At 41.4% G+C, this 27,741-nt stretch overlaps 1 protein-coding gene across 1 annotated transcript in view; it reads right to left on the reverse strand.

Moving 5' to 3' along the window:
• The window catches only part of COL4A3 (collagen type IV alpha 3 chain), a 60,396-nt gene that overhangs the window by 17,780 nt on the left and 14,875 nt on the right, over window positions 1-27,741 (reverse strand). Inside the window, exons 16-36 of the mRNA XM_056849721.1 lie at window positions 25,578-25,613; window positions 24,554-24,718; window positions 23,549-23,641; window positions 22,969-23,064; window positions 21,172-21,242; window positions 20,405-20,593; window positions 18,683-18,851; window positions 17,810-17,902; window positions 16,682-16,786; window positions 16,101-16,198; window positions 14,213-14,363; window positions 11,769-11,882; window positions 9,678-9,845; window positions 8,231-8,320; window positions 6,161-6,214; window positions 5,123-5,221; window positions 3,399-3,488; window positions 1,889-2,019; window positions 1,658-1,784; window positions 830-910; window positions 258-356 (exon numbers count right to left, since the gene is read on the reverse strand). Of these exons, the coding sequence (XP_056705699.1) occupies window positions 258-356; window positions 830-910; window positions 1,658-1,784; window positions 1,889-2,019; window positions 3,399-3,488; window positions 5,123-5,221; window positions 6,161-6,214; window positions 8,231-8,320; window positions 9,678-9,845; window positions 11,769-11,882; window positions 14,213-14,363; window positions 16,101-16,198; window positions 16,682-16,786; window positions 17,810-17,902; window positions 18,683-18,851; window positions 20,405-20,593; window positions 21,172-21,242; window positions 22,969-23,064; window positions 23,549-23,641; window positions 24,554-24,718; window positions 25,578-25,613 (2,319 nt within the window). The remainder of the gene's footprint in view (window positions 1-257; window positions 357-829; window positions 911-1,657; window positions 1,785-1,888; window positions 2,020-3,398; window positions 3,489-5,122; window positions 5,222-6,160; window positions 6,215-8,230; window positions 8,321-9,677; window positions 9,846-11,768; window positions 11,883-14,212; window positions 14,364-16,100; window positions 16,199-16,681; window positions 16,787-17,809; window positions 17,903-18,682; window positions 18,852-20,404; window positions 20,594-21,171; window positions 21,243-22,968; window positions 23,065-23,548; window positions 23,642-24,553; window positions 24,719-25,577; window positions 25,614-27,741) is intronic.

Consider the following 27,741-nt stretch of genomic DNA (forward strand, 5'->3'; position numbering starts at 1 on the left):
GTTCTCAGAGCGTAATCAAAACTGGTGAAAGATGCCTCTTGCATATGCAAAGATGGATCTGAAAGTTCCCCAAAATTATGGAATGGATTTTTAAGGGGTCAGTTTTCAACATTAAAACGATTTTGGAAAGATATACATTCCATAACAATACCTGTGGCAGAATTTTAATTAATTATTTTATTAAATTAATACCCCGCCCTCCCAAGCCAAATAAAATAGGCTAATAATAGACTTGAAGTTATTCAGGGGATAGATACCTTGTGCTCCCTTTTCACCTGGGGAACCAGGAATACCATCATGTCCCTGATTACCCCTCTCACCAGCTGGTCCATTGTCACCTGGTAATGCAGTTGGACCTGAGGATTGTAAATATTAAAAAATTAATTGTTTTTTCCCAGGTGTTTTTGATAGCAAAATAATTGGAAATTGTACCCATTTGTTAAATTTACACTAAGGACACAAACATACCAATGTTAATATTGGTAAAAAGATACGGTCTGCAGAAGTCACTAACAAAACACAGATACAAGTTACATGGTTCTGGGTTGGATTCAGTCTGATTTTTCACTCAGAGTGCAGTCCTAAGACTGTGAATATAGAAAGGTTGTCAAGCACCTAGCAGGCACAAACATGGAGATTAGTGCATTTGGCTTGGTGGATCACAAGGTTTTGCATTGGAAAAATCTGAGAGACCTCATTGGGACTTGAAACGATAACAATAGCTTCTCTTGCATTATATTTAAATCCTCCAGTGAAAAGAGCATACAAATTTTAAAATATGAGCGTTAAAAAAAAGCACTGCCAATAGGGTAACTAATAAGTCACAGACCTGGAGGACCTCTGATGCCATTTTGTCCTGGCAATCCTTTTCGCCCTTTATCACCCTTATCACCTGCATATCCTGGGTGCCCTGTACATAGAAGAAGGTATAAATCATTTGCAGGAGTGTTAAGGCTCTTTGATTAATGTATCTGTGAATTCTTGATCACAGCTAAAGCAAAACATAATTTGAGCTGAAATGGCTTTACTTCCATGACAATACATTAATTTATATTATACCCATCTACAGTTTTCTCTGTGTGAATTAATATTAAGGCTGCAATCCTTATTTGATAGTCTCAATAAATATAGTGGGTCTTGTGTGTGTGTGTAAACATTTAAGTATTTTTTGTTTATTTATTAAAATATTTATTAGCCACTTTTCTTCCTTATGGAGCTCAAGGCAATTTATAAACAGATAAAACACATAGGATAAAATACATTAAAAACATAAAACCAAAATTTAAAATCACTACTCAGGACTGCTACTAAACTTAGTCTAAAGCAGCCTTAATTAAAACCTTCTTCAACTGCCTGCTTTAGATCAAGTGAGGGGGCCAGACATACCTCCCTGGAGAGGTTGTTTCGTAATTGTGAGGCTGCCACTGAAAAGGCCCTCTTTTGTATCATTATACACATACCATATATGTTTCACTGCTAGTTCAAATGGAACAAGCAGGATCAGTGTGACTGATCAGGCTAAAAAAATACTGCCTTCTCACAAAATCCCCCTAATAGTTAGTACCTCTTCAAGGGAGAAAACTGTTTTCTGGATGCAGTTTTAGAAAAAATTCTTCTCTAGTTCACTGCTCTGCATTGGTGAAAAACAGTACTTTACCTGGAATTCCTGGTAAACCAGAATCCCCTCTTTTCCCAGGAAGTCCAGGTTCGCCTACAAGGCCTGGTATCCCTGGTGATCCACTTTCGCCTTCTCTTCCCCTTTCTCCTGGAGGACCTGGATTGCCCTACGAAGCATCAATGAAATATGTTTTACTTTCATTACGGCAAATAATAACCAACCTATGAAGCAGTACATGGTTCTAGCAAAACTACTGTTTGCTTTCTATACCTTGGGTCCTGGATTTCCTGGTGTAGCACAAGCTGGTTCTCCTTTATCCCCTGGAACACCAAAAAGGCCAGATGGCCCTGGTTTACCGACAGGTCCAGGCAAACCTGAAGAACCCTGTTCACCCTTAGGACCTGCAATGATAGTTTTAGGTTATTGTCGAAGGCTTTCACGGTCAGTGTTCATTGGTTCTTGTAGGTTATCCGGGCTGTGTAACCATGGCCTTCAGTGTTACTCCTCTGAAGATGCCTGCCACAGCTGCGGGCGAAACGTCAGGAAAGAAAATACCAAGACCACGGTTACACAGGCCGGATAACCTACAAGAACCAACAGTTTTAGGTTATTTGGAAACTTTCTGAAAAGACCATAACCACCAAACCAAAACAAGTCAAAAAGAAGCCAGCGTGGTATAGTGGTTAATCGAATCCCTGCTCTGCCATGAAAGGCTGCTGGGTGACTATGGGCCGGTCACACACTGTCAGCCTAACCTCACAGGGTTACTGTGAGAATAAAATGGAGAAGGGAATAATGCTGTAAGCTACTTTGGGTCCAAGTGGAGGAGAAAAGTGGGACATAAATGAAATAAATAATAACTAAAAAAACAGAACAAAGTCTGATTAGGGTTGCCAGCTCTGGGTTGGGAAATACCTGAAGATTTTGGAGCTGGCACCTGGGGAGGGTGGAGTTTGGGGAAGGGAGGGACCTTATCAGGGTACAATGCCACAGAGTGCAGCCATTTTCTCCAGGGAAACTGATCTCTATTAACTGGAGATCAGTTGTCATAGTGGGAGATCTCCAGGCTCCATCTGGAGTTTGACAACCCTAGGTTGTTGTGGTCTAAATAGTTGTGGGTTCTTAAGCAAATATCCTTCTGTTCAGATAATGGTCCAACGATCAGAGTTAATCAGCTGAACTGATCAATCTTCCTTTACTAAGAACATGACATCCCTATCACAGATGAATAGAGCATTCCTCCTCACATTCTTAGTAATTCCCATAACAATATAAAAGGGGGGAAACTAAATGTCTAAGATATTACCATGAGGACAGCAGTTCAGAATAATGTTATTATAACATGGGGTGGGGTGAGGGGAACATATTTTGGCTTGAATCCACCAATAATTTCTATAGATGGAAGGGATTTGCATCCATAGAGCATGACTTTGTCATCTCCCCTCTCCCACTGCACCTCCAAAAAAGCATTCCCTGAAATGTCGCTCCTGGGAGATGAGGGAATCCCCTCCCGTCAGAACGGCATGAGGGGAGACTGGCACAAACTACCCCACTTCTATCCATATAAATCCTTGACTGGATCCAATGTGTTTCAGCCTTGTTAAAATTGTTTACTGTCATACATGCTCTTATCTTCCATAATTTAAAACCAGTGTAGTAATATTTTTCACTTATGTATAAATTGCTGCCTTTCAGACCTGAAAAACATTTCCATGAATCCAGCATATTTGTCACTCAAACAGGTATTACAGAACTGTCCTCATAGTGTCTATTCAGATACCTGGTACTCCCATGTCCCCTCTGTCTCCTGGGGCTCCGGGCTGTCCTTGTGCCCCAGGAATTCCAGGAAGCCCTTTATCGCCTTTGGAACCTGAAAATGTAATCAAAGTTGACATTGCATGTTTTTTGACACACATTAGGATTAGCTGGGATATTTATCATGGAATGCTCATTGCTAAAATATCATCCAAACAAATAAAAGGAATTTCCTGTTTCTTCCTAGCATATGATCATTATTGCTTCGGCACTGGCTACTTATTCCTTCTGCTCCCAGGATTGCTGCGTCTAATCAAATACAGCAAAGTTCAGACTTCTATAATTCTACAGGTTTGAATTGGAAGATGAAAACACAGTGCAGTGATATCTGATTTAAAATGCCTTTACCCCATACTCATCTAAACTGTTATCTAAAGAGTATGCATTCCTTTGTTTATAACCTTGATTATATCATATAAAAGTCAGTGGCAAGCAGCAATCACACAGATATTAAAATGGATACTCCTCACATAAAATAAATATCCCCTTTCAAAATATTAGAGCAAAAACCCCTCTGAGAAAAGATCACATGGGATAACAAATCTTGTACTAGACCTTTTATAAAATAGTGAGGTTTAGGTTTTCCAAATAGTTTTTATATAATGGCCACTGCCTTAACTGGCTTTTAGAAGAATATAATTATACGAAAACAGAAAGAAGTCTTGTGTCTACTGAAAGGCTAACAGATTTACTGTGGTATATGGTTTCATGGATCAGAATCTACTTCATGAGATACCAGAAGGGCATCCTCAGACGTGACACTGTTCTGACTGTCCTTGATTGCCATTCATGAACACAGTCGAATTTAGTACCCTGGCTCTGCCTACAGATGTAGCCATTGAAACCTGGCAGCTGTTTTCATGATTGTGGGAGATGAAAAAAGGCAACCTGCAACAGTGAAAATGGATGCCAGATCAATGTGACTGTACGTAATCCATTTGATTGGCCATCTACATCCATAGATGATCTCATCACATGGATCCAACATTCACTTTAGAAACTGTTTCTGTCAGAAGAAAATCAGATGGCTGAGAAAGAGTCAAGAAAGTTTATTCCCACATTGTCCCAGTGTGTTGTTAAATATAATCAGTGTGTTGTTACAATTACGCTAAACATTACTGTACTGTTCAGCCTTGTGGTTATTTTTTAAAAGGTACTTTTATGGAGTTTATTATTTTTTAAAAACATGCATTCTGATCATGTTTCAAGAATGCTTCGTAGTGTTAACATGTCCATATCATAAGTTTGCAACTGTATTCATAAATTAGATTCTTCATTCTACAATAAGCACAACCATGGCAATGCCATCTTAAGCCATTTTGTTATGTTAAGTGGCTCTTATCTCAACATTAAAAAACTGAGATAAAAGCTAAAAGGTTTATATGGTTCAGTGTTCTTTCCCATGGCTGGCATGGCTGCTTAAGACCCGGCCTAAGCAGTGCAAGTGGAGCCACACTAGAGGAAGGCAACTCCCTATGTCCAAGTGCAGCCTTCCAAGCCCCTAGATATATACTCCAGTGGCGCAGTGGATCCAGAAGAACCATGTGGGGGGCAATGTGAGGGGTCTACAAGAAACTGGTGAAAATTCCCCTCCCCTCCTCCCCAGATGGAAATGCTCATATGTCAACAGAACTGCAGTTATGGCAATTTACAGTCTAGGCTACGATTGACAAGGAAGGCTATATGTACCTGATGGACCTGGCGTTCCTGGCGGCCCACGAAGACCCATGCATCCTTGTGCACCTTGCTCTCCTTTTTCCCCTTTGGGTCCCAGGCTTCCAGGCATCCCTACAGCAGCAGTGACAGGACTTACATTGAAAAGCAGCATCAGCAGCACCCTTGCCTCAACGTTATCAAGCAAACAAAAAGTGCACAGATTGAAGTATTGTTCCCTGCCTTTGTGCAACTATCTGCATTTTATTTAAAGTATTGATATCCTCATTCTACTTGAGGCAGGTCTCCAAGGTAGCAAAGAACATGATTTAAAGCGATTGACAAAAATAACAATGTAATAACGAAAAGTAAGAACCAATAACGAAACATAGCAAACAAATCAAATGCTACCAAAAGAATGAGCAAACAAGGAAGTTTCTATGAGTACCTAAAACCTGGTAATGTAGACATCTAATGAATGAATGGCACAATTTTTATCTGGCCTTATTTTATTTTATTTATTTACATTATTTATAGACTGCCCTTCTCACTTGGACTCAAGGCAGATTACAACGGAGTGAGTCAATACAATCAACAGGATGGAGCATTCAGTGAACAATGCAATAGGAATTAGGGTTGTATTTCAAACAACATGACATCATAATTCAAATGTTATCACACTTACTGTTATCACACTAAACACTTACTGTTATCACACACTGTTATCACACTAAACATCCTTCTAAATCCTCAGAAGTCAATGGGTTTAGTACGGTATAATCCTGTTTATAATTGCACTGTGATTCTAGCATTAATAGTGTTTTGAAATGGGACATGTGCATCTTTTTATATTTTCATTTAACATTTAAGTAAATAGTTACACGTGCTTAAGTATAAGCGTCTTAAAACCTGCAAATTTACAATTCATCACAAGTGTAATCCTGATAACAAATCCATAGTTACTTTGTAAATGTACTAGAAACGGCCGCATACCTTTAGCTCCTTGTTCACCTTTGTCTCCAAAGCTCATTCTGGTCTCTGATATTCCAGGAGAACCTTTGTCACCTGGCTCACCTTCGCCCCCAGAAGATCCCTTTCTTCCTCTTGGCCCTGGAAGGCCAGGAAAACCTAGGAAAAAATAACATGATGATATCTTTCTAGCAGCTATCAAATGCCAAAGAACTGCAATGAATTCCTTTCTAGGAAGGTAAAACAACAAAAGCAACTTCCTAGTTTTGTTTATATTCCTCACTTTCACTTTTCTATCCAAAGCTTATAGAGAACTTGCAATGTGTTTTACCATTTTCTGCATTTCAAAGGGCAATGGCACAATATCTGAAATGCACACATCTTCCTTAATGAAACATATGCAGATATATCTTTTATATTTGTAGAAATTTAACATATTTACAGCGCATTCCTGACTTCTGAGGACGAAAGTCCTCAGGAGGCCAGGAAGGGGCTGCGCCACCATAAGTGGCCCCAATGCCAGGGGGAAGGCCCAGACTCTGGTCTTATAGCGCTTCTGTGGCAGCGCCGCCCTGGGACACCAATGGGGCCTTCCGCCAGCGACCCACCAGCATAAAGGCTTACGCCGGCGTTCCAGGGGACGTTCAGGCATCTGGGGACGTTCTGGGGGGCAGGGCTGCCTGTAGGCAGCCTCCTGTCCCCTTTCATCCCAAGTACACCGACGGGGAGAAGAGCGAGGCTCCTCGCTATTCTCAATGGGGCGAAAAGCCCCATTTTAAAAGAAAAAAGCAGCGGAAAGGTTTTATTGGAGCTTTTGGCGGGCGGGGAACTGCTTAGGAGGTGCCGCAGTGGCGCCTCCTCCCCACTGTCCCTGCACGCCGAAAGATCAGGAATGCATTGTTATTTATGCACTTCATTTATGCCTTGTTTTTCTCCGCAGTGGGGACCAATACATCATACATCGTTATCCTCTTCTCCATTATATCCTCACAACAACATTGTGAGATAAGTTAGGCTTATAAGAATGGCCCAGTGTTACACAGCAATCTCCCAAGGCAGAGTGGGGATTTGACCTGACTCTCCCAGATCCTAGTCTAACACTCTAACCACTACACCATTCTGGCCGTAAGCTATTTATGGCTGAAACTCCTAAAACTTTTACTAGGGAAAGCTACAAATAGTTTGTAATACTCATATTGGACCAACTCTTTTGTCCAGAAGTTGACTCTGTTTAGCTCCATTACGCTAATATTTTAAATTAGAGTTGCCAAGTCTCAGGTTTTGGCTCTGAAACTCAAACTTTGGGGTTCATTCTCAGGGAAGACAGTTGATATCCCAGGGCTGACAGTCGACATGAATGCTTAATGATTTCTTCTCAGGCTTCAATGCCTGCCTGCCTGTGGTGACTACTACATGTATAAATGATAGATGGGAGGCAATAATCTGGCACTAACAAACAAACAATTCAATTACATTGTACATCAGCAATGCTGATTCTATGATCTTAGGCAGATCATGAGGGGGAGGGCATCTTGGCCATCTTCTGGGCATGGAGTAGGGGTCACTCGGGGTGTGGGCAGAGGTAGTTGTGAATTTCCCACATTGTGCAGGAGGTTGGACTAGATCACCCTGGTGGTCCCTTCCAACTCTATGATTCTATAACAATTCTAAGCAGAGTCACACCCTTCTAAGTCCATTAAAAGCCAATGTTTATGACTGAACTATTAGTGCATTTCCATGTTATTTTTTATGTGTAGTGGATAGTTCATCTCTTCAAAGATACATAATTATGATTACACATACTCAACAATTCTATATGGAAAACTTTCTAGAATGGTATGTACCTTTAGTACATGAGACATTTAAAGTGACACTGACAGGTTCTGTCCCATGACACCACCAGGCCCATGCCCCATAGGTTTGGGGACCTGGCAATTTTACCCTCAACTAGCAGCCCAAACTCTTATCCCAAAGAACCCTACCATAGCCCGCTGGTGAATCCTCCTGACCTACTATCCTTCTAGTGAAGCAGTGTCCATGCTTCTCTGTTCACTAGGAACTGGAGAAAATGTTTTATTGAGTTATCCCTGCAAAGTGGAACTAATGTCTGCACAAGTAATTTATCTATAAGCTGTACAATGAACAAGCAAGAAAGCCAAATGTTGTATCACTTACCTTTGCTTCCAGGGATACCTGGATGTCCAGAGACTCCAAGTAATCCAGGAATACCCACAGGGCCCATTAAGCCTCTTTCTCCTCTTGGGCCTGTGGGAAGCAAGCAACACAAAATACTGTTCTGAATGGCACTGATAAATAAATTATAAGAGACACATCTAAAATTATTTTTGAACATATGAAGCTATTTTATGGTGAGTGAGATCATTGGCCTGTTAACCCAGAATGCTAGATGGAAGATCTCAGGAAAAATTATTTCCCGCCCTGCTGCCTGAGATCTTTACCTGGGCATCCCAAACTGCGTCCCTACCAACCTTCTTTCCTTGACACTCTGCAAGCACAAAAATTCATCCTCACATGGGATAACGATGGGGAAGTCCCCCCCCCCCCAATAATCCTAGTGGCTATGGCCTATCAGTGCAACCATCACTCCTTCTACTTCAACAGGCATGGAATCAACCTAAGAGGCTGCAGAGGGCTAGGCTGCTAAAGAGGAAATGACAAATGAAATGCCAGTGTCCCACGCAGTTGAGCCCTTAGTAAAATATTCATGCTGGGGGCTAATACTCATGCTCTACAGCAATAAAGTAAAACAAAACATGAATCAGCAAGCAGCAGCCCAAGTTAACAGTCAGTGCCAACCATCTGATTGTTTGGCTTGGATGCTGAATGCGGTGTTTCCCCTTCACTGCACAGACAGTCTCTTTTTACATGTGGTGATCCAATTCTGAAGAATGATTTGTATATAAAAGACTACTGTAGCACTCAGATCTTTCTTGCTGAATATATGACTCACAGTACCATTGTTTAGTCCTTATAAGGTTGTCTACATTATTTTATTCCTATTTACTTCATTTATAGTCTTCCTTTCTCAGTGACACAGTACAGATTACGCGGTTCAAAACAATGCAATAAGGGCAGTCAAATATAATTAAAAACAATGCAAATAAGGACATTGTTACGCAAGCAACAAACAATGCAATGAAAATGGATTACAAGGTTAAGAACACACTCCTAACAGTATAGAACATACAATGCCATGAACTGTCAACCATATCACAGACATGACTAATGCCATATTCCCTTTACCAAAATGCCCTCCTGAATAATTCAATTTTATACATGCCTTCCTGACTTCTTCAGGCTGGCAATTTGCAGGATGGCACCTTTAGAAGGCTTCAATCAGATTAGTGAAGTTGCCGCAGTGGAGCATATCGAGAGAGATGGTCCTGCAGATATGTAGGACTTAAACCATGTACACCATTTGCCAGTCCAGGAGTGCCCTTCTGCCATGAATTAAACATCATGTGCTTTGCTGTACACCAATAACCCCTTCCCTTTCCCCATGCATTACACACAGATTTAATATTATGCTTTTGGCTTGATATTGTTTATTGACAGTATTGATAACTCCCTATGCAGAACAAAAATGGCAAACAAGCAATACCTGGTGTTCCTGATATTCCTGGCCGGCCAGCCTGGCCTTTGATGCCATGAAGCCCTTCACTTCCTTGAAGGCCAGGTAATCCTGGTAGCCCATATTGTCCTTGGGACCCTGGGATGTCTAATCCTGGAATGCCTGGGTCTCCTTGGGGTCCGAGAACACCTTTGGCTCCTAAGGAAACACACATATCACAAAGAACATTATGTTTACAGAAAGAAATCTACAAGGTTGTTGCCCTGAAGTCCAGAAAATGAAACCTCATTTGAAGTTTGTGGGCATCGTTCACCATTTATTTGAGATATTTACATTCCATCTTTTGACCTCAGTCTTCAAGATGTCTAACAGATGCTTACAAATCAATAAAACAAGCTCTAATAAAATTACATTAAAACAATACAAAATGTCAAAGGAATATAGCAACAGAAGGCAGGGAATCATTCTGTCACACTATTAAAAGCCTGGACAAATAAAATAATCTTTACCCAGAGCCTCAAAACCAATTAAAGTAGATGTCAAGAGAACAGACGATTACGATTCTACCAACAGGTTTATCAATCATATACATATGAGGCAACTAATTAATATGGCAAGAACATGTTGGTTAATTTTGTAGGCAATAAATCAAGAAACTAGCACAGAAAAGGAGCAAACTCTAAGCAATTTGGACAAAAAGGCTTTTTTTAAACAATTTTTAAAAATTCAAAGGAAAAAAGCAACTTTGTATCACTGGTACTACTGGTTAACAAAATATTTTGCAAACAATGTGCCTTATGACCTAATTTATTTACACACTGATGTTACTGGCTATGATTTTATCTTATCGGTTTTAAGATTTATGACCATTGTTCGTATCAATTGTAACAATTTATATGCCATTAAAGGTTTATGAATGAATGAACAAAATATTTTGCAATGTGCCTTATGACCTAATTTATTTACACACTAACCTTATACCTATTCATTCAAAAGTAAGCCTCACTGTATTCTATAGGGCTTACTCCCAGATAAATGTACACAGGAATGCAATCTTTGTGTGTCATCTGCATATGCTATTATTATTTCCATCTTGGAGGGAAAGTACCAACTCAATCAGACTTTCTTTAGTGATCCCATGTCACCAAAAGTATAAATATGGGTATGGTATCACATAAAACAAGGGATCTGCAGAATTAAAACCAATTTTGTTATGCTCATTCCAGTGATCAAAAGACTGCCCCAAATGAATAGCTATAGATAAGCTAGTAATAAAGTTACAGTCGTGAAATTATTGGTGTTAGTTGATTGTTATTATTAGAGGTACCAATTACTCACTACTGCAGTAAATAATAAAATGTATGCTTTTTTAATCAATACATGCCGGTAAGAACCAGCACTTTGAATTGTGCCAGAAACAGACAGGTAGCCAGTGCAGATCTTTCACCACAGGGGTGATAGTCTCTGTAACTAGCCCCTGAGAGTAGCATGGCAACTGCATTTTGGACCAATGGGAGTTTCCAAACCATTTTCAAGGCAGCCCCACATAGAGCACATTATAGTAATCTAACTTGGATGTGATCAGAGAATGGATCACTGTGGCTAGATCTCACTTTTTTTGAGGAACAGCCATACCTGGTAAACCAGCTGCAGCTGATAAAAGGCATTATGTGCCACAGAGGAGACCTGAACCTCCAACCATAAGCCAGGATCTAGTACCACTTCCAAGCTATGAACCTGCTCTTTCAGGGGGAGCGCAACCCCCTCCAGGACAAGCTTATTCTGCAGTCCTCAAGGAGCATCTCAGCTGACTAACAGCGCCTCAGTCTTGTCTGGCCTCAGCTTCAGTTTATTGGTCCTCATCCATCCCATTACTTTCTCCAGGCATCTCTTCAGGACTTCCACAGACCCACCTGCTTTAGCTTTTACAGAGAACTAGAGCTGTGTGTCATCTGCATATTGGTGGCACCTCACTCCAAATCCCCGGAGGACCTCTCCCAGCATGTAGATGTAGATGTTAAATAGCACAGGGGATAAGGTGGAACCCTGCAGGACCCCATAGCATAAACACTATGCATCCCATCTACCAAATATCTGCTAGTTCCTATGCAAATGACTTACCTTGTGGGCCTATAATTCCACATGGGCCTGATGGTCCTGGTAAACCAGTAAGACATTCTCCCATTTTTCCTGGAACACCCTTTTCTCCTGGAATGCCAGGGGTTCCAGGATCTCCTAAAAGACAGTGTTGTTCATATTTTATATACATTTTTTAAAAATAACAGCACATCTCCATTTTTTTGTCTGACACACATTCACAAACATGTATCTCAGCATCTTCTTCATGCACTTATTTCAGAAACTTGTAATTATCACCCATGAGTTAGGAAAGGTGAATATAAAAATTGTTGTTGGAGATTGCTAGTCAGTTAAAGCATTATACAAAAAGGCCTCAGGAAATTCAGGCACTCAGTTCATTCTCTATCTATTTAGGGCAGAGGAAGGATTCCTCTTTAGCTTTGTTCTATCTGGCTTTTTATTTTGGCTTGATTGTCATACATGCTCAGTCCTTCCTTCTTAACATCTCTTCAGATTTCTTGCTCTTGTTAAAACATGCATTCCATAAGTGTACAGCAGCTCAGGAGCAAGCTTGACAAGATGCTGAAAGGTCCATGAATAAAACTCTCAGCGCTGCTTTTTTTTTTTTTAATTCAGTTAACAGGCTTGTAGAACCACAGTTCAGATCAGCATTGCAGCACAGGAGATGGGGATATTAACACATTTGCACCAGATGGGCAAATACTGGCTCTCTTGGACAGTCAGGACAAGAAAATGGTATAGAGGGAAGGCTTAAACTTCATCTCCTTGTGACTGCAGTCCAGATCCAAATCAGGGCTTTGCATGCCTGATGATTGATGTAAAAAAAAAAAAAAAAACCCACACACACACTCGATCATGAGCTCTATTAATGGAACTTCTAGAGTTTTGTCTGGTTTGTGCTCTGTTACTATTCTCTGACATCAAGGCTTCCCAGTGCTTGGCTCTGTCTGTCATTTCATGTTTCAGTAACACAATTGATTAGAGTTGCTCCAAAATAGCTATTCTGCTAGGATTGCAAAATTCTTCAGAAGAGCTGGCCCATTATCAGAAAAAACAAACAAGCTCCTGGACTGGAACGCTTGCATCACCTTGCGGGAATGTGCCCAGTAGCTAAGCCTCTCTTTGCAGCCGATTCTGTTTCCTCTACTGACAATCATGAAACAGGAGTTCCCTTCATTAAGTGCAAAAATGAAGCTTTAAAAGGGGAGGACTTCCCACATGCTGTTGGCATAACTGTCAACTAAATCAGCTGGAATTGTAATTCCAGATTTACCTGGAGCCCTGAGTTGCTGGTGCCAGGCGGGAGGAGAGCGCAGCGGGGGGCTTGCAAGTGGCGGGGCGGCTCCCAATGCTGCTGCTGCGTCGGGCAGTTGTCCCTGCCCTGTCTGGGCTATTTTGACTTGGCTGCACAGCAGCCAATCAAAAGTGACCCCTTCTTTTAAAAGGGGCCAATGGGAGAAGGGGCTCTGGGTGGAGAGGGGCCGGCAAGGAACAAACCAGAGGAGAGCTTTTCACTCTGGTCCATTCTTTCAATTTAAAGGAGGGAGCTGGCTGCCGGGAGCTTCAGTCTGTCTTCAGCTTTCGACCCACCCTCCCTTCCCTATTTGGGTTGTTATTAAAAATTGTTTTTTATAATTGTGTTTGTACTATTTTATTGTCACAACTTATGCGAGGTGAGCATTTGGCAGGATCCGTTAAGGAGGAAAGCGGTCTGCGAACCCCTTTCCTTTGGTGCGGGGAATCCCAATAAGGGATTTCGGGGAGAGGCACGGCAGTAAGGCAAGCCAGTGCAGGGGTGGCCAAAAGGCCTCTCCCTAGCTGGCTGTGGGATTTACCTAGTGGCTCACATCCTGGTATTTTCTGGAAAAAGCCATCCCTGATGACTCCAGCAGGACCGCTGGAGTACGTTACATCAGTCCGCATTGGGGATGGCAGATGTTGGGGGATCCTGCCCCAAATGCTGAGGTAATGCTTACAGCTGTTATTGTAAAATTAAGTTGTGGCCGTTTTTTCTTCCACATATAAATTTCTTCTTCTCGTTCAGAATGTTGTGTGGTTTGTGTATTTGTTAATAAAGGGTCAACAGCAAGCTTCTCCTCTGATCTTGCACTGCGCTGGCAATTCTGACTCTCTTCCAACTGTTACTGACTGTCCGGGCAGGGAGAAAAGATTATTAGCATGCTAAAAAAATCCTACAGACTGGAAGCTGCACAAAAGACCAGCTTTTTCAAAGCAGGCAGGACTATAAATGGAACAGGTCTTTTCATTGGGAAGGACTTAGCATGAAATTATTTGCCTAGCCTTGACTCCAAAGCAAATGGAAGGAATAATCCATTTCTCAATAACCTACCTACTGAAGGAGAAACTTTGTCAGTAAACATGTCCAAATATTTTTATTCCAAAGGTAATGAACCACAAACACAGAAATGCTCTTATGATATGGAATTCAGGTTGGATAGTTCTACCTCTTGGCCCATCAGCTCCATCATGACCTGGTTGACCTTGTTGACCTGGAAGTCCTGGGAACCCTCTTTCACCCTTTTCACCTGACAAGCCATCTTCTCCTGGTGAACCTGGTCTTCCTTGTTGTTCAGGAACAACTGGACCTGGTTCTCCCTAAAATAAAAAGGAAGAAAAATAAATGTTACATTGTAAATTAGGTGGAAGAAATAGACAATTTTACCTTATCTTTTCCCTTACATCATTTTAGCTTTCTTCTATTCAATCATTAAAAAAAACTATTCTACGTTTGGGGTTGAGAATTAAGAAGAAGAAGAAGAGTTGGTTTTTATATGCTGACTTTCTCTCCCAATTAAGGAAGAATCAAACTGGCTTACAATCGCCTTCCCCTCTCCACAACAGCCTGTGAGGTAGGTGGGGCGGAGAGAGTGTGACTAGCCCAAGGTCACCCAGCAGGCTTCCTGTGTAGGAGTGGGGAAACAAATCCAGTTCACCAGATTAGCCTCCACCGCTCATGTGGAGGTGTGGGGAATCAAACCCGGTTCTCCAGATCAGAGTCCACCGCTCCAAACCACCGCTCTTAACCACTACACCACGCTGGCTCTCTCAATTCAATTAAATCATCCATTCAATTAAATAATCCATTTTAGCATATTAGGAAATCACTCCTTATAACACTTTTCATTCCTGGGAGTTTGTGGATATATTCACACATGCACACACTATTATATATGTCTAGTCCCAGAATAATTTATTTTAGCAGAACATGTATTTGGTCAACAGTATACAAGCCTGTTAGATAAATGCTTAGCGTGTCTGCAAAGCTCCTTATGTTGGTCAGTGCTTGAAGATGGATAGGGTTGAGTCATATTCTCATTTCACCAATTTTGAAACATCTGCACTGGGTTCCAGTTTGTTTATGGGCTCATCTCAAAGGGCTCATTCTAACCTTCAAAGCCTTAAACATCCTGGTTGATTATCAAATGCCATTTTTAAGTGATAGGATTGTGTTAAAGGTATTAAAATAATGTAGATTTTGTTTAGTTAATATCTGACAGCACATCCCTTGCATGAGAAATGTGCCAGGGCAGAGGCAGGAAAAAAATGAAATGAGTGTGTTGATGCAAATGCAATCCAAAAGGGTATAGTTCAGCCTACCTTTAAAATAATAAAGCCCTCGCTAATGGGCAGAACCATTAAGGATCTCAGATGTCTCTTAAAGACATCAAGGATCTCAGACCCAGGATTCTGGAAGCCAGGCTACTTGGGAAGGGGCTGTGGCTCAGCAGCAGAGCACTTGCTTGGCATGGAGAAGGTCGTAGGTTCAATCCTTGGCATTTTCAGTTAAAAGGATCAGGTAGATAGTAGGTGATGTGAAAGTCCTATGCCTGAGACCTTAGAGAGCCACTGTCTATCTAAATAGACAATACTGCTCTTGATGGACCATGGGTCTCATTCAGTATAAGGTAGGACCTTACTCACCATGCTACTGCAGCCAGAAGGAAGCCTTAGCTTAAAGGTAGCAACAACACCATTCTGCAAGTGGCCATCCTAGGAACTGCAGCCTCGGCCACTCCAGCAGAGGCAGATGAGATGACTGATGAGAGAGTTAATCAGGATAGAGCTAAAGCTATATAAGCTGACTTGGCTCCTCACGTATAGCAACTTCTTCATGTGAACTGATGCCTGTCCTGCCTCTGGCCTCACTATTTGTTCTTGGAGTCAACTTTCTACCTGCCCATGGCCATGTGTCTTGCCATAATGAATGCTCATCAGAAGTGACATGATGATTGCCAGTGACCCCGCTGCCTGCCTTGGCCACAGCTTCTCACCCACGTTTAACTGGACTTTGTCCAAGCTGCCCCTAAAAGAGCAATTGTTTTTCTAACCAACCTTTTCTCCTGGGATTCCAGGTTTTCCAGGTAATCCTGGTTCTCCTAATTTTCCTGGGCAGCCTGGTATTCCTTTAGGTCCCTGAGGTCCTTTGTCGCCTACAGAGATTTAAAAAAAAATGTTTTTTGTGGTTATTGTCCCAGTTATGAATGGTAAATAATTTGCATTTAATATGAGAATCATAATGCAAAGGGAAGAGGAATACAATTCCACAAACAGCTTAAAATACATGAAGGTAAAATACCCTACAACGGGGAAAGTGTGAGAAGGAAGGAGAAAGATTTTTAAAACTGTAAAGCTCCTTTGAAATGCATGAGGGCTGTATAGGAGTACTGAATGTCCTTAGTCTGTATACATTTACCAACTGCTTTGAAATTCAGTTTACTTGCTTTCTGAAAAACAGATGATATAGTTTTATATTTGCATCTGCACGTTCTAATGGAAAACACAGCTATTCACATACAACGCAGATATAATTGGCATTTTTGTCTGATTTCTCCATATGTATATTACACCTTTCTCTTGTTTTATTACCGTTTTAGTACTTATATATTTCTTTACATTAAAATCAATTACATTACCTTTTAGACCAGGTTTCCCAGGAGGTCCAATCACTGCTAAGCCAGGATTACCTTTCAGTCCTGGGAGGCCTGGGTTTCCACGCTGCCCTCTGGATCCATCACTGCCTATCAAAGAATGCAAAGTGGTTCTGAAACCTGCATCAGGTTACAACCCCCTGCTCTTGGACCAGTCCAGACCCTTGAAATCCAGGGGTGGTAGGGGCCTCATTATTTAGTTAGGCGACATTGGGACAAGAGAAGACACAGAACCATACTGGAAATTTCTTTGGTATAGCTTAGTCTCTGATTGGCTCAGAGCTCTATTATATATTATAAAGGGACACCACTAACAGCTCTCTCTCTCTCTCTCATTCATTCGTCTAACCATTAATATATATTTCCTTCTTAAGGAAATGATTCCGTCCTTAAGATCCTGGAGATAAACTGCTCTCTACAACTGCTGCTGACATCTTTGAGATCTTCTTTCGATGGAAAGGTAGAATAATAGTAAACTGGCAAAGTGCTGCCTGCAAGGTACAGATCCCTTGATGTTCTTTTTTAGGCCTCTCTTTTAGGCTTTTGTTCCCATCCTTCTCTTTCCTGTTCTCTCAGAGGGCATTCCCCCACCTCCGTTTTATCCTCACAACAACTGGCCCATGGTCACCCAATCTGGTTTCACAGCATAGTGCGAATCTGAGCCGCCTGGTTGTCCTAATCTGACACTCTGACCCAGAAGTCCCCACTTGGTCCCCACCAAGTGTTTGTAGAAAGTAGGCTGGGTGAAATGGGGCTTTTGCCTAGCAAGGCTTCTGATTTACCACTGGAGACTTGATTGGCTGTGCAGATTTTTTTAAAAAACTGATTTGGCAGCAGGAGCTGCCACTACAGCACACAGATCTTCACTGTGTGACTGAAGATAAACTGCGGCAGCCATTTTGTGTCTGGCTCCGTCTTCTGCAGCAGCCATTTTGTGGCTCTGTCAGAATTCCAAAGATGCCCTCAGTCTCAAAAAGGGTTGGGGACCCCTGCCATAACCACTACATCACACTGGCTCTCATTATTTGTCTGGGTAGTGGTTTCTGCTTGGTAGTCTTGACCATGGCCTTTTGCTTAGTTCTGTAGTAGTTCAGCTTGAAAAGTTGTTCTCACCTCTTCCTCCTTGTATTCCAGATCTACCATCTGGCCCCTGAAGTCCAGGAGGTCCAGGAATTGCATTTACTTTACCAGGTTCACCTTGGGGGCCTTAAAAGTATAAAATAAAAAATGTATAAAATATGCATTTTTTAAAGTCAGCAGAAACAACAAGGTTCTTCAAGATACATCTTGTGGGTACCATTATGGCAGCTGCAATATATGTGAACTGGTCAAGGATTACATCCATATCAGGAAGGAATAAAAAATTAATGAATTTCATTCTTGAAGGTTAGTAATCAGATGACCAAGAAATTATTTGCATTGGTTAGTGGAAAAGTACTTCTGCATTAGTTAGGAATGCACTCAGCCAAGGCACAAAATAGATCTTGTTCATATTACTCTACAATAATTAATGAAGATGGCACTTTTTCTTCCGTCTTTTTGTTTGCATGCTTGTGAATTATAGAATCACACTGTAGGTTAATTGGTTTAAAAATGTCATTTGCAGAATCCATCTCCTCCTTTTTAACCCTCACATTAACATTGCAAGTACATCCCTGACTAATTTATGATCTTGTTGAGCATGTGTCATTAGGAAAATTCAAACAACTAATGTGCCTCTTGCAACATTCCCTACACTTTGAAGAACACAATACATCTGAGAAGATGTAAATATTGTGTCCTATTCTTATGGCAGATAACTGTTATTAACATTAGTGTTTACTTGGAAACATTTTAAGATGCAATGAAATTTTTAAAACACAATGAAAATTTTTTTGATTGTTGTTAAATGAGAAATCAAAAATTTTAAAAGCAAAATACAACAACTCTACTATTGACATCACAATCAAGATGAAAAAAAAGAGAGAAAAAAGGGAATTTACTGACCAGCTACTCCATGTAACCCAGGCAAACCAGGAAATCCTTGAGATCCTTTAGGGCCTTCTGTTCCATGAAGTCCATATCCTGGTGGTCCATGCAACCCTACCTCTCCAAGAAGACCTGGCCTACCAATTGTTCCTGGAGGACCTCTGTCCCCTTTTGGACTATCAGATCCCTGAGAATCATTTAGAAGACATTGCTTAACATATACTGCTCAAATTCCAGACTAATAGCTATGTTAGTCAGTTTCAGTAGTTAAGATAATCGCTCAATTCACATGTAACACCAGACCACTGAGACTTGCAGTGCAATCCTAAACAGAGTTACATCTGTTTAAGCTGACTTAAATCAATGGGCTTAGAAGGGTATACTCTGTTTAAGATTGCACTTTTGTTCAAGTAATGCCAAACCACGGTTTGCTGTTACATCTGATCTAGCCAAAAAAATGTCCTGCACCAATTTAAGGAGTAACTAATTTACTGCAATATGAGTTTTCACACACTGCTCAGATACACATGCTAAGCAAGTACTGCAAAAGTAGATACACAAGATATGTAAATTTTTTCTTCTCTTTACAAAAATCTTCTCTGCTGAATCGGGCTCTCACAAATGCAGTGTAATTCTATGCACACATATTTGGCAGTAAGCTTTACTGAACTCTGTGGACTAACTTCATTAAGAACACTTACGGTGTTGTAACATTTATGGCTTGATTGCCTCTTTATGCAAACTATTATTATATGTAGAATTGGAGGCTGCCATTGATTCATCATCTTTTTCCAGAAGTCAAAGGTTCAACTTGATATGAGCTCTACCCATTATCTCTTAAATCTGCAGGGTATTCTACACAGGATGCTTATGAAAGGCCTCAAGATTTCCCTTCCCTTTAACATCCATCCTGATTAATTCAGGAAGCTTGCACACCATTTTAGCATTTTGGGTGGTCTTAATAAAAAGTATCACATTGAGTTTGTTTTGAACTACTCTATAATTGCTGGTATATTGTTATTATATGGTACTGCGGTACAGAAATTCTCCTTAGTGCTGCTGATCATGGGAAAGTTTGCTAAGGGCAGAAGAAATATGAAGAAATCCTTGACTAGCAGAACTGCTCTGCTCTAATAAATAGTCTGATGCTCAATACAGACTTTGCATTTACTTATGTTGCACTACTATGATTGAACAAAGGTATGTGAAGCAAAAATAAATAACACATCCTTTTATTTTGATTGTCACAAGTTACTAGGAGCAGCTTTAAAATTCTTTATATCAGTAAAAATATTTCTAAAGTAAAAGGAAGAAGAAGAAGAGTTGGTTTTTATATGCCGACTGTCTCTACCACTTCAGGAAGAACCAAACTGGCTTACAGTCACCTTCCCTTCCTCTCCCCACAACAGACACCTTGTGATGTAGGTGGGGCTGAGAGAGTGTGACTGTCCAAGGTCACCCAGCTGGCTTTGTGTGTAGGAGTAGGGAAACAAATCCAGTTCACCAGATTAGCCTCCGCTGCTCATGTGGAGGAGTGGGGAATCAAACCTGGTTCTCCAGATCAGAGTCTACCACTTCAAACCACCGCTCTTAATCACTACACCACGCTGGCTCAATAAGTAATTACAGGTACAGTGAACATGTCCTATATCTTTATGTATTTTGCAATGCATCCAAAATAACACAAAATGAGTAAAGTTGTACATAGCACAACTATTTATGAAAGTGTCCTGTACTAACCTTTTCTCCCACATATCCTCTTGAACCTTTCAACCCAGTTTTTCCAGGTAACCCATCTGCACCTTTTTCTCCTGTGCATCCTCTGTGACCTGCTTCTCCTTTGTCTCCTTTGGGACCTTCTGATGGTGCATACGCTGGAAGACCTTTCAATCCTTTAAGACCCTGTTCTCCTGGAAGACCAGGAAGACCCTAGGACATGTGTTAACAGTATCTATGTCAAGTATAGTAGTCTGATTATGAATCAATACAGCTCTCATTACATGCAAAGCAGGTTCTCCCAGTGTTAGCTATAGCAGAGAAAAACCTTCCCAGGATGCATCCATTGTTGCCCTATAGCAATCACTTACAATTGGATTGTCCAGTCAGGAAAATCCAGTGCCAATGATGGTGATAGCACAACAATTCTGTAATATCCAATGATATGTGGATGTATTCCAGGTTATTAAGGGAGCTCCATTTGCCCTACAAAGAATTCTGGGATGGAAGGTGGCATGGTATAGGCCCACCTCCTCAGAAACTAAGCAGAGTTGGTACTTGGATGGGAGACAACCAAGAAAGACTTTGCAGAGGAAGTCAATGGCAAACAACCTCTGCTTAATTGCTTGCCTTGAAAACCCTCTGGGGTTGCCATACGTCAGCTGCAACCTGACCAGGGGGGAGGGGGGGAGAGAGATCGATTCTAAGTAAAGCTCTGCCTTCCCAACACAGAGCTGCCCATTGCTTAAAGCTAACTATGAACAAACCATCTGCAAAAATATAAATCTTACTTGAATTCCAGGAGGCCCCCGAGACCCAGGGGCTCCTTCAGATCCTTTAGGGCCAACTTTTCCTTCCCCACCTATGATGGAAACAGCATGACTTAGGAGAAGAAATAGGGAAAAAATAATCAGGCTAAAGTAATAAGGCATATGCTACTAGTGCTTATACAGTTCAGTGGTATATTCCTAGAGTGACATCAATGACACAGAAAATTAAAGGCTGATATTATCTTTTTCAGTATCTGTGGAATGTACTGCTCATACTTGGAAAATATTACGCCTGCTTTAAAGTACTGTGCCTTGGTATTGCATTAATTGTACTAGTATTTCTGAGTTCCTTCACTATCTTTTCCAAGTGCAATTTCTTCTTTATCTATTTCTTATAAGGCTGCGATAAAACAGGATATAGTTTGTATGGGATATAGTTTCACCTTTCTGTGAAAATGAAGGATGTGATATTTGAAGGACATTATGTCAAAAAGGTTGTTTGACTCTGGCACCTCAAACCTAAGAGTATTTACTTGGAAGTAAATCTCAGTGAAGTCTAGTTAAAGCTTGCTCCCATATAAATATGGTTAAGTACAGACTCCAGAGGGAAGGGAAGGTAGCATGGTATAGCCCGATCTTGTCAGACCTCAGAAGCTAAGCAGGGTCAGCCCTGGCTAGTATTTGGATGGGAGACCACCAAGGAATGCCAGGGCAGTTGTGCAGAGGACGACAATGGCAACCATCTCTGAGTCTCTTGCCTTGGAAACCCCATAAAGGGGTCGCCATAAGTCAGCTCCAACTTCAGAAGCCTGACACAGACTCCAGAAGCCTGACCCAATTAAGTTGGGATAGCTGTAGAGGGGTCACAAGTGGCTTGTGCTGACCCAAATGCCACCATCAAAAGGGTTGATGAGCAGAACCAAACTGCAATCAAACATACCTAAGCAAAGTTCACTGTTTAGACATCAAGACTAACCCAAGGATGAAGAAATTGGTATGTAATTATTAAAATGATAAAGTACATTGCTAAAAAAACAGGCTCAAGCAATACAGTAGCTGTTCTCCAGCTCTCAGCATCTTTTTGTGGTTCTGAGTATGGTGAAAACAGACTTTTTACACAGCAGCCCTCACTTGGTGGGAGCCTGTAGCCCCTTGGAGATCAGGATTATTTCTGCTTTCCCTGCTTTTAGAGACTCTCATGAGGCAATAGTTTTAGGGGCCCTTGTGGCTAATGGCAGCAGTAGTTACTTCTGTGGACTTTGGTGTTATCAGTTATCATATTTGCATTTTGTTAGCTGGATTTTTAAAAATTGATTGTTAATCTTCAGAGCAATCTTTAGTCCCCACTGGTAGGCAGGAAAGGCTAGATAAATGTATTTTAATAAATGAACAATTAAGAACATAAGAAGAGCTTTGCTGAATTCGGTCCAGGATTTGTCTAGTTCAGCATCTGCCAAGTCCTTGTTCAAACAAGGACTTGGCAGATGCTTCTGAAACCCCCTTAAAGCAGAGAATGAAGGCAACAGTCCTTCTCATTGTTTGTTCCCAGCAACCGGTACTCAGACTGATCATTGAGGTTTCTTTAGCTTTCATGGCTAACTTATTATGCCTTGGTATTGTACTGTATTTTTAAAACTTTATAATCCACAGATATATCATCCACAAATTCATCAAACTCCTTTTTAATTAACTCTGCTTAAGATGTTGCTGTGAAGGTCCAAAATATTCTATAAACTGAAATATACAATCAAAGTTTCCCTCTTCCCCCGTATATATAAAAACCTTCTGCTAAATTTTATCAATGCTGCTGTCTTTTACCTTTGACTCCTTGTTGGCCCTCTGGTCCAGGAATACCAGTAGGGCCAGGTGCTCCAATAACATAGGTACACTGGTTACACGGGCCTGCTTTTTCACCTGCAGTAAAATTATATGTCAATAGTTACGTTGACAAATTATCTCTGTATTATAAGCACAGAGTACCTTGGGCAAGCTTACTTATTTATGAGTAAGGATGTTGAACTGGAATCATGTTTATACATCTAATCCCCTGTTGTACATGCTTTCTGTATCTACTGGCACAGAAGCTCCTGAGAGAAAGCTGTGGTAAAATTTTCTCATATTTAATTTTTATCCATCAACATAATTTTTTAAAAGTTGCTAGTGTTATCAGGCAATTTCTAAGTCTGGGGAGAAGCTCAAAGTGGTGGGCCCTATCAGGATCAGACCCTTGAGGAATGTTAAAATTACTTTAAAATGGCAACAGAGAACTTGTGGAAGCCATGAGTTCACTGCCATGTTTAGTTTGGCCCTGAATATTGTGTGGTCTGTATTTAACATCTCCAATTGGTATCTTCAGTTGTTTAAATTTGGAAAGTCATTTGGTTGTGGAATAACTAACCTTTAGCTCCACTTTCTCCTGGAAGTCCTGGAGAACCCGTGCATCCTGGATTCCCAGATGGTCCTGGTTCTCCTTTTGTTAAAGTTATAGTACCTATTTGTGAGATACACAAAAATATAGTGCTATGCCTTGCAAGCTCTTAAAATGCTAGTTTCCGTAAAGGTCATAGGGACTTAAAAGGAGCTCAGTTTTAGGCAGCATTCATGCAATATCACTGAGAATATGGAAGAAAGACAGAAACTAATCCCAAGCTATATGTATGAATAATACAGTAACTGTCAGAAACTCACTGGTTGTTGACATTTAGTAGCAATTCTTAACATTTTTGGAAGAAAACAGGCATGTCAAATAGCTGTAACATTTATTGGTCTATTATCAAAGTGCATTTTGGTAACTAATGACCAGGTTCCTTTTCTACTACCTGGGTGATTATAGAGTGAAGCAAAGACAAGGTCTGAACATTTCAAGTTCTGTAGTCCAATATTAAACAAATCTGTTCCTTGTTAATTTTCTTACATTCTTCTCTAAAACTTGAACCTTTGGGCACTTTTGGTCTTTTCAGAACTGTTAGTGGGCACCACCACAAAATGGTTTCCATGTGGGGGGAGGGTATAGCGGCCACAAAATGTCTGACATGGCCAACGTGGGCAATCAGAAATATGTAAGGAGGTCCCAAGCCATTCCATGGTGGAGGCAGCTGTTTCTGATAACACGAAGGTGATGCTGCCTGCGCTGTTCCGAAGCACCACTTGCTTCAATGGTTGAGGAAAGCCAGGATTTGCTCTTTGTTCATATCAGGTGGTATCATTTGGAAAATGTCCGTATACTTTCTTTCCTTCAATATTCATCACACCTGAGTCTTATTTTCTTGTTGTGTGAGATTGGACATTGTTCTTGGCTAAGAGTCCAATTGCTGACAGTGCAATAATCCCTGAGTTGTACTGACACAATGACAAAACCATTCTGACCACATGTGCACACACTGATACTGCAATGTTGCTCTACCTTGTTTTCCTGGGGAACCTGGCAATCCTGGTTGGCCAGGTCTACCTGGAGATCCAGGAAATCCTGGTGGACCAATAACATTTGTGCCATGCTTCCCTCTCTCTCCTTTATTTCCTTTGAGGCCTGAACCACCTTGTGGACCACTTGGACCAGGTCTTGAAACACCTAATGCAAAATTTTATAATTAGGCAGTTGTTGAAATGATTCCAATAAATTAACACCTTATTTTACAACTTCTATTATTTGTTTCTATTGTTAGTGCGTACCAATGTTTGCAGCCATTCAGAAGCATCTATTTAAACATTTTTAAAAATGATCAGTGAACTTCTCCTTGTACATATATGGAACTTTATGGGGTACTCCTATGTTAATAAAGTTCAGGAGGGGCCATGGCTCAGTGGCAGAACATCTGCTTGGCATGCAGAAGGTCCCAGGTTCAATCCCCGGCATCCCCAGTTTAAAGGGACTAGGCAAGTAGATGATGTGAAAGATCTCTACCTGAGACCCTGGACAGCCACTGCCAGTCTGAGTAGACAATACTGATGTTGATAGACCTGGATGGCCTGATTCAGTATAAGGCAGCTTCATGTGTTCCCCAAGAACTGGGAGGCAAAGAAAACAGAAAGGGGGCCAGATGGGGAAACACAGCCCTGCTGAAAAGGTGATAATGAGTCATCTATCCTTAACTGTTTCCTGTAAAGAGCAGGAAAGCCTCCTCAAATGAACAATAGCTTGTTTGTGAATAAAGACTACTCATGAAAGAAGAGAGAAAGCAGGAAACAGGTTCTGACCAGAAACCTGAAGATAAATGGCAGAACAAGGGGGAAGGTGAAGAGGAAGGAGCAATATTGCTCTTTCCAATAAGAAAACACACCACAAGCCTGAGAGAAGGAAAAAAGACCCTGTGTGCAAGTAGTCGTCTTTCCTCTGATGGATATTTACCCAACCTCCTCCTCATAATGTGTAACAGGCAAGAGCTAGCAGGATTACTTGGATATTTGACCATCTTTGCTGCAATACATACCTGGCCTACCAGTTGCCCCGGGAGGACCTCTTAGCCCTGCAAAAACAATATATTCAAACCCTGGATTATGTTGGTATTATTTTAGCTTGTTTCAAATGAGTCTACTGTGAACACAACCTGATGAATATCACCCATACTAGCTTCTGTATTGGTTGTGCTTGTATGTGGGCATATTAACAAGTGACTGTGATTCACTGTGCAGCAATGAAAAAAAAAACGTAAACATTTTATGTAACTTGCCTTTTAGCCCTTTCCAAAGACTAAATTTGGATCTTTACATACACTACTATGCAGCAGAAATGAGAAGTGGTTGAATGGATGTTACCATTTCTAGCTGCAGATAAAGAATCACATAGTTCAATATTCTCTTACATAAAACACCCTGCAGGTAGAAACTAACTTAGCAAGGAAAGTAGTATAGAAAAACGTAGCTTTTCTCTTCTCTACCTGTCATTTTTTGCAGGTCTGTGTTTGCCCTAGGCCAGCAGGGAGTCTGGGCTGGTTGTGTGTGGGAGCCCTGGGTGGCTGGTGATGATTGGCAGCTGCCAATCATCCCCTCGGGTGTTTCTGGGCCGCAGTTCATAGTGTGGCCTGCGGAGCTCTGTGTTTAAAGAAGAAGCCTGCCCTATTTCAGAGCAAGGCTCTAAGACGCCATTTTTTTAATTAAAAAAAATTAAAAAGCAGGGGTGGGGGGGCTATGAACATGTAGGTGAAGGAGGGGTTGATGGTGTGGAATGTGTGGGCCTATCTGTACAGGGGAGGAAGGAGGCAGGCCAGTTTCCAGCCCCTGGGCTTTTAGAGTGGTTCTGGACCATGTTTTTTCTGGTTGCCACCTCCAGGTGGATTTTTCAGCAAAGTGCGGGTTTTTATTATTATTAGTTAGCCAAGAGGCTTTTGGGGCACAACAAGGAGGGGTTTATAGAGTGTGTATGCTTTATGCAAGACATGTTTTAGGGGTGGGGGGCTGGAGAGTCCTCACCAGAGTCCCCCTCCCTCAGCCCCCTTTTTGAGAAAGCAGATTTTTTTTGCTGATGCTAAGAAAATGTATCATTGTTGTATTGGAATGTCAAACATCTATAAAACCTCTTGCATGTGCCCTGCCTCGGTGTGACAGGATTGCGGAGCTGTTTGTCTGGATCCTGACTCACCCAGTTATGACTTCTTGGCCAATAAAGCAAGCTGTAATCAACCAACCTCCTTGCCCTCCTTGCTCTCATTAGACTCTACGAGAATGGGGGGATCTATTTTTGAGATGGAGAGCTATGGCTTGCTTTACAATGAGATGAGGGGAGGCCTTAGGTAGTATATTTTCAGAGGTGAGCCTCTGCCTTGTCCTCATTCCTGCCATGTCTTCTAACCACCCCTAACCTCTTATGTTGGGCATGCATAGCTTGCTGTACTATGCTAAAAGATCCCTGGGAAATCACAGAATCATAGTTGGAAGGGCCATCTAGTCTAAACTCCTGCTCAATGCAGGATCAGCCTAAAGCATCCCCGTCGCTCTCCTCTGTACCCGCTCCATTCTGTCCACATCCTTTTTGAAGTGAGGCCTCCTTAATAAGGAAATAAGGAGAAGATAATAAGGAATAAGGAAATAAGGAAAAGAGCATTATCTACTTCAGCTTCTAGGAGGGTGACAATAGGTGGTGGGTGGAGACAGCAGGTGAGCAGCATTATGAACTGATGCAGTAGAATCATAGAATCGGAAGGGGCCATACAGGCCATCTAGTCCAACCCTCTGCTCAATGCAGGATCAGCCTAGAGCATTCCTGACAAGTGTTTGTCCAGCTGGTACTTGAAGACTACTAGAGAGGGGGAGCGCAACACTTCCATAGGCAGCCAATTCCACTGCTCAACAACTTTCCCCCCTAATATCCAGCCAGTACCTTTCTGTTTGTAATTTAAACCCATTATTGTGAGTCCTATCCTTTGCTGCCAACAGGAACAGCTCCCTGCCCTCCTCTAAATGACAGCCCTTCAAATACTTAAAGAAAGCAATCATGTCCCCCCTCAAGCTCATCTTCTCCCTACTAAACATTCTCAAGTCCCTCAGTCTTTCCTTGTAGGACTTGGTCTCCAGGTCCCTGATCGTTGGTAGTCTGCCCCATTTGAGGGGCAAATACATTCCTGGAAGTGAATGGTGAAATCCACCCAGTAGTCTCCC

This window comes from Euleptes europaea, chromosome 5 (assembly GCF_029931775.1).
Source record: "Euleptes europaea isolate rEulEur1 chromosome 5, rEulEur1.hap1, whole genome shotgun sequence".
Classification (NCBI taxonomy): domain Eukaryota; kingdom Metazoa; phylum Chordata; class Lepidosauria; order Squamata; family Sphaerodactylidae; genus Euleptes; species Euleptes europaea.